General features: G+C 43.1%; 1 protein-coding gene across 3 annotated transcripts; it reads left to right on the forward strand.

The window, feature by feature from the left end:
• The first annotated feature begins 133 nt into the window (after window positions 1–133).
• On the forward strand, window positions 134–11634 carry LOC103278150 (zinc finger protein 501). Of its 3 annotated transcripts, none has more exons than XM_016991882.2 (6): window positions 134–261; window positions 3581–4208; window positions 5488–5608; window positions 6426–6505; window positions 6658–6784; window positions 10137–11634. In XM_016991882.2, exons 2-6 carry the CDS (start codon window positions 3762–3764, stop codon window positions 11489–11491), a joined length of 2130 nt encoding a protein of 709 aa, XP_016847371.2. In that variant the 5' UTR covers window positions 134–261; window positions 3581–3761; the 3' UTR covers window positions 11492–11634. The 3 variants fall into 3 exon arrangements, with proteins under 3 accessions (XP_016847371.2, XP_062829058.1, XP_062829059.1); XM_062972988.1 differs by having other exon boundaries at window positions 172–265; XM_062972989.1 differs by lacking the exons at window positions 134–261; window positions 3581–4208; window positions 5488–5608 and having other exon boundaries at window positions 6449–6531.
• The last annotated feature ends 2797 nt before the right edge of the window (window positions 11635–14431 follow it).

Below are 14431 nucleotides of genomic sequence, written 5' to 3' on the forward strand. Positions count from 1 at the left end.
ATTGTGGGAGTTGGAGTCCAAAACACCTGGAGGGCCCAAGTTTGCTGCATCATCAGTGCTGTTCCTCCAGGGAGGTGAGCACAGGGTTAAAACCAGCGAGTTGGAGGCGCTAGAGCGGCCCAGATGAAGCTGGTCCCGTTCCTATTCCACTCCGACTACCCATTTCCGGTTCCCTTCTTATTCCATTCCCACCCATTCCAAAGGAAAGCGGGTCGCTTTGTCTTTCATTCCCTTTTGCCTCAAACGAGGAGCCTGGAGCTGGTGAGTAAGTCTTCCTTTATATATCAGTGGGAGAGAAAAAAAAAAACCCATCTTGTCTGCTTGAGACAAGTGTCTATGTTGCCATTGATTAGCATTGAATGGCCTTGCAGCTTCAAAGCCTGGCTACTTCCTGCCTGGGGGAATCCTTTGTTGGGAGGTGTTAGCTGGCCCTGATTGAATCTTGTCCGTGGTGGATTCTCCATTGGCCCGGAGAGTCAAGTTCAAGTGGTTTAGTTCACTTTGGAGGAGATGAGGTTTGCAGAGTTTTTGTGCACGGTCTGTCAGGGCTTTGATTGTGCTTCTTTTCTTTTCTTTTACTTGGGTGATGGTTGGATTTTTTATGAAGGTATCCAGAGGAGGGAGACTAAAATGATCAAGGGTCTAGAGAACAAACCCTATGAGGAGCGGCTGAAAGAGCTGAGCATGTTTAGCCTGCAGAAGGGAAGGCTGAGAGGAGACATGATGAAGTCCATGTATAAATATGTGAGGGGAAGTCCAAGGGAGGAGGGAGCAAGCTTGTTTTCTGCTGCCCTGCAGACTAGGACGCGGAACAATGGCTTCAAACTACAGGAAAGGAGATTCCACCTGAACATCAGGAAGAACTTCCTCACTGTGAGAGCTGTTCGGCAGTGGAACTCTCTCCCCCGGGCTGTGGTGGAGGCTCCTTCTTTGGAGGCTTTATTTATTTATTTTATTTACAGTATTTATATTCCGCCCTTCTCACCCCGAAGGGGACTCAGGGCGGATTACAATGAACACATATATGGCAAACATTCAATGCCAACAGACAAACAACATACATTAGACAGACTCAGAGGCATTTTTAACATTTTTCCAGCTTCATGATTCCGGCCACAGGGGGAGCTTCACCGTCCAGTAGTGGCTGTACTTCCGCATTCCTTTCCTTGTGTTTTGCTGGCAGTTTTATGGTGTTGTAAATTAGCCTCCCCGCATAAAGCGTCCCTAAATTTCCCTAATTGACAGATGCAACTGTCTTTCGGGGCTGCATAGGTCAACAGAAAACCGGTGCTATTAATGGTCGGAGGCTTAACCCGACCCGGGCTTCGAACTCATGACCTCTCCGTCAGTAGTGATTTATAGCAGCTGGTTACTAGCCAGCTGTGCCACAGGCCGGCCTTAAGCAGAGGCTGGATGGCCATCTGTCGAGGGTGCTTTGAATGCGATTTCCTGCTTCTTGGCAGAATGGGGTTGGACTGGATGGCCAATAAGGTCTCTTCCAACTCTATGATTCCATCTATCTATCCGTGTGTGTAGATTTTCTGCAGAAATCTCCATTCTACAGAAGGAGGAAGAGAACCCCCAAACAGAGACGTGCCTAGGATGAGGGATCATGCCATAGAACTCAGGGATAGATTTCCGAGAACATCAGTAACAGGGCATTCGAGACACAAAATCATAGTTTCAAACTAAACTAGATTCATGGACTGTTATAAAGTCCATCAGGCTGAATGAGCAAGTTGTAAGGCATAGCAGACTGAACGGGTTTCTTATCACACATCTTAACCCAGCATTTTCAAATATAGTTGGCCAGATTGAAGAATGTCCCATTCTGTCCCAATCCCACAGCTTTAGAAATGGTAAAGGTAAAAGTTTCCCCTTGACATATATGAGAGCCATGCGTGAGTTAGGGCCTTTTACCCTAGCACTCAAGACCTGGCTCTTTACTAGAGCTTTTAATCTATGTTAATTTTATCAATATTTGTATATATGTATTTTTACCCTTTACAATTTTATAAATCGCCTAGAGCATCTTGGATGGAGGGTGATTAATAAGTAATTAAATGATGATGATGATGATGATGATGATATTAAGTCCAGTCGTGTCCGACTCTAGGGGTTGGTGCTCATCTCCATTTCTAAGCCGAAGAGCCGGCGTTGTCCATAGATGCCTCCAAGGTCATTGGCCATTGGCATGACTGCATGGAATGCCGTTACCTTCCCGCCAGAGCGGTACCTATTGATCTACTCACATTTGTATGTTTTCGAACTGCTAGGTTGGCAGAAGCTGGAGCTAACAGCGGGAGCTCACTCCACTCCCCAGATTCGAACTGCTGACCTTTTGGTCAGCAAGTACAGCAGCTGAGCAGTTTAACTCACTGTGCCACTACAGCAGGTTCACGTATGCTTTATGCATGTAGCAGCAATACCATTTGATTCTTTGTCTGAATAAATTGTTTTGTTTACTCAAATATGCAAAACCAAGAACTAGTTCGTCAGGAAAGTGCTCCTGACGGAACTGCTCCTTTCTCCCCGCTCTTCCTTCCTCCCTTTTAGACATGAGATAAGATATTGATCAAATCAGATCTATAAAAGTTAAATCTGCAAAGTGGAGGGCCACTTATTTCAGAAGTGGTTTAGTATGGCACTGTCACTCTTTGGTAGAGAAAACTCAAGACGTTGTGGAACTACAACTCCCATGATTCTATAGCACTGAGCCATGGCAGCTAAAGTGATACCAAACTGCATTCATTCTATGGTGTAGATCAGGGGTCCTCAAACTTTTTAAGCCGAGGGCGGGTCCACAATCCTTCAGACTGTTGAGGGGCTGGATTATCATTTGAAAAAAAAAAAAAACAAATTCTGATGCACACTGCACATGTCTTATTTGTAGTGCAAAAACGACAACAACAACAAGAACAATGAAAGAACAATACAATATTTAAAAATAAAAACAATTTTAACTAACATACATTTATCAGGATTTCAATGGGAAGTGTGGTCCTGCTTCTGGCCAATGAGACAGTCAAGTTAATTAGGATTGTTGTTGTTGTGTGCCTTCAAGTCATTTCAGACTTTGGGCAAGCCTAAGTCTAAAATTTATGTATTTATTATTTATTTATTTACTGCATTTATTTACTACATTTGTATCACACCCTTCTCACCCCAAAGGGGACTCAGAGTGGCTTACAAATTATATGTACATACAATATATTACATTATTAGTATAGCACAATATGAGCATTATGTATTACTATATTGAATTATACCACTATACTGTAATATTATTAGTAATATTATATGTAATATAGAATATATAATTAATATTATTATATGGTATTATTATTAGTATTATATTGTATTACATTATAATGTTATTATCAATATTATATGTATATACAATATATTATATTATAAAACTGAGAGTGGGGGCCAGGTAAATGACCTCGGAGGGCCGCATCCGGCCCCCGGGCCTTAGTTTGGGGACCCCTGGTGTAGATGAACCCTTGGTCTCTGAGGGAACATTCTTGAAATCTCCAGTTCTTCCCTAAAGCCTAATATTTATCTGTTTTTCCTTCAGGAAGAAGATCCAAACCTTAACTGGAATCCTACTTTCTCCCTTGGAAACCACCGAGTGGTTTGATGGTACAATGTCTTACATCAAGAACTTCTGGGTTTCCTAAACCATTGAAAGTTCATAGATTTGATTGTTGGCCTTCTGAAAGGAAGCAGGAAACTGTGGGAGTGATCTTTGAGCCCAGATGAGGGCTGCCTCAGAACACCGATGGAAAATGGCCCAAACAGAAATAGCTGGAGTGGAAGTAGGGCAGGACCCAGATGCCATCGTAGATGAGAGCAGAGGAGGGTTTGGGGAAAAAATCACAAAAAAGAGCCAAGAAGAGATGCTCTGTTGGGAAGTCCAATGCCAGTGCTTCCGGCAGTTCCGCTACCAGGAAGACAGAGGACCCCGAGAGGCTTTCAACCAACTCCGTCATCTGTGCCATCAGTGGCTGAAGCCCGAGCGACACTCCAAGGCGGAGATGCTGGACCTGGTGCTCCTGGAGCAGTTCCTGGCCGTCCTTCCTGCGGAGATGGAGCGCTGGGTGAGGGAATGTGGGGCAGAGACCAGTTCCCAGGCCGTGGCTTTGGCTGAAGGATTCCTCCTGAGTCGGGAACAAGAGGAGAAGGCGCTGCAGGAAGAAGAACAGGTGATACCATTCATTCAGCGGTTTTGTGCCCCTAATCCAAAAGGAAAATGTAGGGTTGGTTTGCTGTGAGTTTTTCATGCTGTATTGCCATGTTCCAGAAGTATTATCTCCTAACCTTTCACCTGCATCTGTGGCTGGCCTCTTCAGAGGTTCTGTTGGCAGTGAAGCAAGTGGAGTTTATATATACCTGTGGAATGTTCAGAGCAGGAGAAAGAACCCTTGTCCATTTACAGCAAGTGTGAATGTTGCAATTAGCATTTGAGTAGCCCTGAAGTTTGCAAAGTTAATCTTTTATTGGTATCTGCATAAAGGTGGCCTGGTTTCTGTTGCCTGGAAGCATCCTCTGGGAGGTGTTAACTGGCACTTGATTGCTTGATTTAAAGTCTTAATTCTGGTACTTTTTTAAAAATATTGATAGCCAATTGGTATTGAAACAATTGGTATTGTTTATTTTCATGGTGTCCTCATTTCTGTTGAAATTGTCCATATGCTTATGGATTTCAATGGCTTCTCTGTGTAGTCTGGTATAATGGTTGTCAGAATGATCCATAAACATAATTGCAACATCACACTTGCTTTAAACGAACAAGGGTTCTTTCTCCCACCCTGGACATTTCATAGATATCGATACACTCCACTTGCCTCACTTCCAACAAACCTCTGAAGATGTCATTAATCACAGGTGCAGGCAAAATGTTAGGAGCAAATGCAACTGGATATGGCCATACAGTCCAGAAAACTCACTGCAACCCAGTGATTCCAGCCATGAAAGCCTTCAACAATATGAAGGGCTGATTATAGACATTTTATACTGTTCAAGTCATTAAATGTATTGAAATGTATGAAAACTTACTATTATATGAACCTTAAAATCTTAATCACGTCACCTATAAAAGCCCAACCTTCATTGGTTTTTGAATGCCTGAGTGTTTTCCTCCTTGTTCCTGTCTAGCTAGGAAGACTTTAAGTAGAATCAACAGTGAGAGGTTGGAAAGGAAGGGCTGGAGAATTTTTTTTCAAATCGCATTTCTGGGTTGCAGTAGACAAGAACCTAAAACCCGGGGTGGAGAAGAATTGGGATTCTGTTGTAGTTCGCCCTACTGTAGAAGTGTGTGCCTGCCAATAACAGGCAAAGAAAACAGCAGCTGCCCCCAGAATCCCTCACTGAACATGTGCAACTAGCAAAACAGAAGCAAAAAAGTCCAAAGTTGTTTAAATGTACACTTTTCCTTCACTTGGTCTTTTCCCCACTCTGGATCTTTTCTCATTTCTTTTCCAGGAACCATTAGTGGAAGAGACTGTCGGTTTCTCTCCAGTGACGGCAGCTTCGAGAGGCATTAGACAGAAACCCTTTTTCCAGTGGATTGTGGAGAAGTCAGTCCAAGCAGATACATTACTGTGTAAGGTTTTCAAGGGCTCAGTTAACCATCCCTCACTTTGTTTTTGTAGTTATCAACCTTCAAGTTGTTTCTGACTTTATGGCAACACCAAGGCAAACCTATGTGTCCCCCTGGGGAAATAGGGTGGCCTATAAATAATAATAATAATAATAATAATAATAATAATAATAATAATAATAATAACAACAACAACTTTAATTTTATATCCCGCCTCCATCTCCCTGAAGGGACTCGGGGCTGCTAACATAAGAAAACATATATAGATATATGTGATATATCTATATTATAGATATGGATAGATATATGATATATCTAGATTATAGATATAAAGATAGATATATATGATGTATCTAGAATATCCAAATCTATATTTATAATCTATATATATATATATATATGATATATCTAGATTATAGATAGATATGATATATCTAGAATATATAGATATAAATACATATGATATATCTAAATTACAGATATAGGTATAGCTATAGATATATATATGATATAGATAGATATAGATAGATATACAGTTTAGTCTCGCTTATCCAGTGTTCTGTATTATCCAACGCAGTCTGCCTTTTAGTAGTCAATGTTTTTGTAGTCAATAAATAAAGTATTGTTACTAATATTTTTATTATGACGCCCATGTCTCGGCAAGAATTTATTCAGAGGGGATTGCCTTTTTCTTCCTTTCAGGCCAGGAGTGATTTGCCTAAGGTCACCTATCCCCTTCCCCTACAAATTGCTGCAGATATAGCAGCCCATAGTGTTATGGCCAGTGTATTTCCTTACAACCTCTGTTGTTTTTTGCCAGATGACAGAATGAGACCATTGATCCATTCCCAGCTGTCTCTTCGTGACGGAGCAGAATTGGCATTGGCTCAGTCTGATGAGGTATGGCATGATAATTTCACCTTAAGGTAAGCATGGGCCAACTTCAGCCCTCCCTCCAGGTGTTTTCGACTTCAACAAAGCATCAATTTGAAACCATAAGAGTTGACGGAAATTCTACATGCAGTTTCTTTTCTTTTCTCCCCTTCTTTCAGGGCCCAGTCACCTTTGAGGACATCGCTTTGTATTTCACTGATGAGGAGTGGGCTCTGCTTAACCCAGACCAAAGGGCCCTGCACGTGGAAGTAATGGAGGAGAACTGCGCAAACCTGGCCTCTCTGGGTAGGTGAAGTCTCCTTCTGTAGAGGTTTTTAAACAGGCTGAATGGCCATCTGCCAGGAGTGCTTTGACTGTCTTCCTGCCTGGCGGAAGGGAGCCGGACTAGATGGCCTTTGAAGGGTCTCTTCAGACTATGACTGCAGGAAAAGCTGAAGAAACTTTGCTCAGAGTTTTGGTCCAAATGTCCAAAATGTTTGTAATGATTACAGGGACTAGATCTATTCAGTTCCCAGTTCAACTAAGGCTTAGTGGGTCTATCAAAATGAAGCAGAATCAGAAGTGCCCCAGCGTCATGCTTTTATGAATTACATCAAAGCATTAAGAAGAGATGCTAAGTTAGCTCACATCCCTGTCCTCCATCATTGCTGCAATTTTTCAGAGTCTCTAGGATGGCTGAACTAGATACAGCTAAAGCTGGTTGGTCGCAGTTTGAGGATATCTGTGTTAGAATCACTGCAGTTACTGGAACTGAGATTATGATATTAGTTTACTTGCTGTTTGCTTGATTTATTGCTAAATGGCCAGTTGGTATGTGCCCAATAAAGCAGAACTGCAGCAGGTTAAGTGCACTTTTGGTTGCTGTCCTAGGCAGCCTTTACTCCTTGGGGGAGTCTGGGGGAAGGTTGGTGTTATGGCATTATAATTCTACAATGTTGTGACGCCCTGGTGTCTTATATTTGAGCAGAGGGAAAGATCTATGCCAAACTATGAAAAGGATATGAATAATGTCTTAGGGCAGTGGTTCTCAGCCTGTGGGTCCCCAGATGTTTTGGCCTTCAGCTCCCAGAGATCCTAACAGCTGGTAAACTGGCTGGGATTTTTGGGAGTTGTGGGCCAAAACACCTGGGGACCCACAGGTTGAGAAACACCATCTTAGGGGATGCCGTAGGTGGCCAGTCCAATATGCTATCGGCAATATACAAACACTGCAATCCAACTACGGTTCTGATAATATCATAGGAGTTAATGCAATCCCCTTGAATTATAGGCAGTGCAGTTGTAGTGGAGCAGGATGTTCATGTGATAACGATTATTATGTTATGCATCCCTTAGGCATATTAAATGTGTATAGGATGAATGTGAGAGCTGATTATCACTCCTAACACATTATTCTGAAAATTCGAAATCCCCAACAGAACTAAGCAGAGTTCTTCTGCAGCAAATGGTTGCGAAAGTTGTACAGTGAAGAAATGTGGTGCTTTAAAGAGAGTTCTATGGATACTTTGAACTGTCAAAAAGACAAATTAATGGGTCCTAGAGGAAATCAGGTCGAGAAATCAAGATGATTAAACTGTGAAGTTTCATAATCAGGATGCAACTGACATTGGAAAATATAACAGACATTGGGAAAATGGTAGTAAAAAAAGGAAGACCACATCACAATTGGATTTATTTTATTGAAGCAGCTATTGACCTGAGTTTGTAAGACCTTAACTGTCAGAGTCTAGAAAATCTTGGAGTTAAAATCAAGCTCACAACAATAAATTGCTGAAGACAAGTTGTTTTATTCCTTCTTTCCACAATCCTAAAAATACAGTTCTAAAGTTTCCCGCTCAAACCTCCCATATATATCAGCCCCAACTCCCATCCACCCTTACTGGCCAAACAATGTGTTCAGAGTCTGTTGACTGCAGTTTCAATTTCTCTCACAAAACAGATGTTTTATTTACACTACCTTTCCCAACTGTTCCCAGGTTCCCTCCCCCACCTCTCTTCTTTATGCCAGAGAACCAAAGCAGCCAGTCCCAGGCTGATACGGTGATCCTGAATTAACTTTGCTGATAACAACAACAACAACTTTATTTTTATATCCTGCCACCATCGCCCCTCGGGGACCCGGGGCGGCTTACATGGGGCCAAGCCCAACAATACAGTTAAAATAGAATAAACAAAAAACATAATATACAGTATAAAAGTATATAAAAACAGCATACAGTATAAAACGGGAATAGTAAGCAATGCTTAATAATATCAACCGACAACCAGACAGAGTTACTATCTTCTTCATGGGTGGGAGGCGTAAAGTAGTAAAATAAAATAAAATTATGGCTAAAATACGTAAAAAGAAAAGGACCTAATAAAGTGCAGGATAGATTATTAATACCCTCTGGATCCGATGGTGACACTGGGCTTATATTTATTTATTTATTTACATCACTTTTACCCCGCCTTTCTCTCCGAGGAGACTCAAAGCGGCTTACAGTAAATAGGCAAAAATTCAATGCCTAAAAACAATGTAAAAACAACAATTCATATAAAACAATCTACAAAACAACAGTTCATATAAAACAGGTACCATTACAAAATAAAATCACATTATATAAATTTTTAAGAATGTCCAAGATTAAAATCCATTCATCCAGAATCCTCAAGTCTTCGTACAGGTCATGTAAAATACATGTTCTCATTCATTAAAAGCTTGCGTGCACAACCATGCCTTTAAGGCTTTCCTGAAGCCTAGGAGAGTTGGTATCTGCCTTATGTTGCTGGGGAGGGTGTTCCATAGCCGAGGAGCCACCACCGAGAAGGCCCTGTCCCTCGTTCCCACCAGCCTTACCTGCGAGGCTGGTGGGACCGAGAGCAGGGCCTCCCCCGATGATCTAAGAGTTCTAGAGGGCTCATAGGGGGAAATACGTTCGGACAGGTAAGATGGGCCAGAACCATTATAGAATATTTCCATTCAAAAGTGTGTGACTAGCATAGACTGTTGAGCATAGATTTTAAAAATCGAAAACCAAATCTGTGTGAATGATTTGGATGAACTGAAAGGCATTATTATTGTTATTATCATTGTTATAATATTCCACTTTTATCTTAATTGAGATGCAAAGCAGTTCAAATGTAACATGACAGGATATCCAATGGGCCTTCCCAGATTAATAGGAAATCTCCAATACCAAGTCCCATAAGCACTTTATTAGATTTAAGATCGCATATCGCACTCTGCACTTGCCCTATAAGCCTTATATATCACCTGTCACATCAGCACTTTTAATCTTGTACCCATTACTCTGGCCCGGCCCAGTTCTATTGTGTTTTAGCGTATTGTTATTGCTTGTGGTTTATACTGTGTTAATTCTTTTAATTTGCCTTTGTTTTGTATTGTTATATTGTGTGTTGAGGCCTTGGCCTTTGTAAGCCGCATCGAGTCCTTCGGGAGATGCTAGCGGGGTACAAATAAAGTTTAATAATAATAATAATAATAATAATAATAATAATAATAATAATAATATGCCTTCTTCCCTCTAGGCTTTATTCTGTCAGGTACTATGGGAGTAAATTGATTTTGTTCCCTATCTTAATATTCTCTTTTCTCTGTCGGGCTTTTACTTGTTTTCTCTCATTACGTTTACAGACGATGGCTGGGATGGCAAGGATGAGGAAGAACATGGAGTCATGCTGGAAAGAACCGTATGTGTAGAAGAACAACAGAAGAGCAAGGAGACGGAGAAGGAAGAGAAAAGGGATGCTAGATGGCTTCTTTCTCAGGGTGGCGACGATATCTGTGAGATCCCAGTCCCAGAAAAACCAGAGACAGGGAAGGGTGGCTGTGAGTGCCTGTTGTGTGGTGAACGTTTTGACAGCAAGTCAGGCCTGAAGGCTCATGCGAAGCTGCACAAGGAGGAGAGGCCCTTTCCGTGCCCAGACTGCGGGAAGAGCTTCTCTCAGAGGAAAGGCCTCATTAGGCACCAGCGCATCCACACGGGCGAGAAACCCTACGCCTGCTTGGCGTGTGGGAAGAGCTTCCGCCAGAGCGCGGCCCTCATCACGCACCAGCGCATCCACACCGGGGAGAGGCCGTACACATGCCGGGAGTGTGGGAAGAGCTTCTGCCAGAAAACCACGCTGGTTCGCCACCAGAGGATTCACACGGGGGAGAAACCCTACGCTTGTGCCGACTGCGGCAAGAGCTTTAGCCACAGGTCTCAGCTGACGTCCCACATCCGAGTCCACACCGGGGAGAAGCCGTACACGTGTTTGGAGTGCGGGAAGAGCTTCAGCCAGAACACCAACCTTACTCTGCACCAGAGGACCCACACGGGAGAGAAACCCTTCCGGTGCCTGGACTGCGGGAGGAGCTTCAGCCACAGTTCGACCCTCATGGCGCACCAGAGGACCCACACGGGAGAGAAGCCCTTCACGTGCGTGGCGTGCGGGCAGAGCTTCGCCCAGAACGCGAGCCTCATTTTCCACCAAAGGACCCACACCGGGGAAAAGCCGTACGCTTGCTCCGAATGCGGGAAGAGCTTCAGCACCAGTACCAGCCTCACCTCGCACCGGAGGACTCACACGGGGGAGAAGCCATACATTTGCCCCGAATGTGGAAAGAGCTTCTGCACGAGCACCAACCTTGTGACGCATCAGAGGATCCACACAGGGGAGAAACCGTTCAAGTGCTCCGAGTGCGGAGAAAACTTCCGCAAGAAGGCGCATCTGCTGCGGCATCACATGACGCACACCGGCGAGAAGCCATACAACTGCTTGGACTGCGGGAAGAGCTTCAGTGAGAAGAGGAACCTCATTTCCCACCAGAGGAGCCACTCGGCATATTGGAACGAGGATCCTCAGAGCAGTTATTGGGTTCCCACATCTCTAAACTTCGAGGGTGTCGCTCTTCCCCAGGAATCTGGGTGTTTCCAGAACTCCCTGATTAACCACCCTGACCAAGTAGAAAGTTTGGAGTGTTTTACTCTGTTTCTAAACAATTAGAGGATAATTGGTCAAACCTTCCTTGGTTACTCTTGAAATCAGCAAATACCAGAGAAGTGGGGGGGGAACAATATTAAACTTTATGAATGAAACAAAGCCTGGAGTAATCTATACACAATAAAAGTGAAAAATGTGTGTGTGTATGTGATGGAGGTGTCCACTTACATAGACAGACTCCCACTTACGCAAAGATCTATAACTTCTACCACACAGGAGCCACCGATGGCAGGTTACAGTGAACACCACATCCCAGGGTTCCTTTCTCCATTAGTGTGGAATTTGCATGACCCTGCCTACTGCCTCTCTCTTAACTCTTTCCTACCATTTGCATGACCTCGCCAACTACCTCTCCCTTAACCCTTTCCTACCCTTTCCTATGGCACACAGCAAACAGAGGAATTGATCAGCAACTGAACAGAGGTTGGGGGACTGACTCAACAGGATGGCAGTTGTAGTTCACCCTTCATCAAGACACAGCACTGTGACGCCCACTGACAATGGGACTGGGCCACTTTTGGCACACAGAACCCCCATGGCCAGGTTTACGGGGAATAATAATAATAATACTTTATTTTTGTATTGGGGCAGCTAACACAGGGCCAAGCCCAAAGGACATAATGTAAACAAGATAAAATATATAACAAGACAATAAAAACAAGTTGACCTTGATTTATAGGAGTTGTAGTTCATCTGCATCCAGATAACACTGAACCCAGTCCACATCGGATCTGGACCAAATTTGGCACACAGACCCAACATGGCCAGCTGTGCCGTATTTGGGTATGACTGACCCACGATTTTGAGAATTGTAGTTTACCCACATCGTTATTTATTTTGTTTTTGGGAGCATTCATAAAAATCAAAGACTTGCACTTTTTTCTAATAAATAGTGTCACTAATTAACTAAATGATATTACCTAACACCCCAAATCAAACAGTGCCTTTTTCATATAACCAGGGCATCGCCAGGTAACCAAGCTAGTAATAAATAAAAAAAGAGTATTGACAAGAAGTATTGACTTAAATATAAGGGCTTGCAGTCCTCTGGGGCATCGCATGGGTTACTTTCACACCATAAAGCTGTAGCCTTGGGATCTCTGGTTATGGCTAAATGCAGCAGGATCCTGAAACTAGCGGTTTGCCGGGAGAATTTGAATGCCATGCACAACCACAATTCCAAGCATTGTATAGAATAGAGCCATTGCAGTTAAAGTGTTATAATTGTGTAGTGTGGTGGAGACTTTCAAAACAAATTTATAGGTACCTAATGGCTTCTAGGATTTGGTTTTTTCCCTTTCTAGGGTGGCACCTAGACTGTAGAATTAATGTGGTTTGACACCACTTTGCCATGGCTCAATGCTATGGGATCATCGGAATAATCAGGTCCACAAAAAGCTAAAGTCGCAAATATACAATTGAACATACAATTGTCAATTTGTTCTAAGACAAGCCTGGGCAAACTTTGGCCCTCCAGGTGTTTTGGACTCCCACAATTCCTAACTGCCTCTCCCTTAACCCTTTCCTATCCTTTCCTATGGCACACAGCAACTGAACATACTAGAGAGGTTTCGGAAGAAGTCACCATGATTTAGAGGAGTTGTAGGGACTGGGATGTATAATTCACCTGCAATCTAAGAGCACTCTTAACCCCACACTTTCCACACAGACTCAACACGGCCAACCTTGAATCCTGCCAGGTGTTTCAGGCAGATTGCCCTGGGAATCTGGGAGTTGTAGTTCACCCTTATCCAGAGAACACGAAACCCAACCGACGACAGATCTGGACCAAACTTGCCACACAGATCCAACACAGCCAACTTTGTATACTGGCGGGGTTTGGGGGTGATTGAATTTGGCATCCGGGGGTTACAGTTCACCCATATTCAGACCACTGAATCCTGCCATCATCCGATCCAGACCAAACTTAGCACACATACCCACCATGGCCAATTGTCAATACTGGGACTGTTTCAGGGTGATTGCCCTGGGAATCTGGGAGTTGTAGTTCAGCTTTATCCAGAGAACAGTGAACCCACCAGATGATGGATCTGGACCAAACTTGGCACACAGACCCAACATGGCCAACTGTGAATACTGGCACTGTTTTGGGGTGATTGCCCTGGGAATCTGGGAGTTGTAGGTCAGCTTTATCCAGAGAACACTGAACCCAGCAGATGACGGATCTGGACCAAACTTGGCACACAGACCCAACATGGTCAAATGAGAATACTGGGGGAGTTTTGAGAGGGTTGACCCAAGATTTTTGGAAACCGTAGTTCACCCACATCCTTATGCATTTCTAATGGGAGCATTCATAAAAAAACAAAAACAAAGAATGAGTCCTTTTCATAGCGTAACATATGACCAGACTAATATTACCTATCATCCAAAAACAAACAAAGCCCCTTTCAATTAACCCAGGTATCGCCGGGTACTCAAGCTAGAAATAATAATAATAATAATAATAATAATAATAATAATAATACATCACACAGTCCTAGACACTTGGGAAGTGTTCGACTTGTGATTTTGTGATATGAAATCCAGCATATCTATCTTGTTTGCTGTGTCATAATAAAATAATAATAATAATACATCACAGTTGTGGAAAGGAAAAAGGTTTGGATCATTGATGTTGCCATTCCAGGTGACAGTCGCATTGACGAAAAACAACAGGAAAAACTCAGCGGCTATCAGGACCTCAAGATTGAACTTCCAAAAAAAAAGCTGATAAGGAGAAGACCTGGCTGTGGCTCACGAATGGGACCCTGAAGAAGGAGACAGAAGGCCTGATCCTTGCAGCCCAGGAGCAAGACATCAGGACAAAGGCAATTCAGGCCAAGATCGAAAAATCAGCTGATGACCCAAAATGCAGACTGTGCAAGGAAACCGACGAAACCATTGATCATATCCTCAGCTGCTGTAAGAAAATTGCACAGA

This window comes from Anolis carolinensis, chromosome 2 (genome assembly GCF_035594765.1).
Source record: "Anolis carolinensis isolate JA03-04 chromosome 2, rAnoCar3.1.pri, whole genome shotgun sequence".
NCBI classification, from domain to species: domain Eukaryota; kingdom Metazoa; phylum Chordata; class Lepidosauria; order Squamata; family Dactyloidae; genus Anolis; species Anolis carolinensis.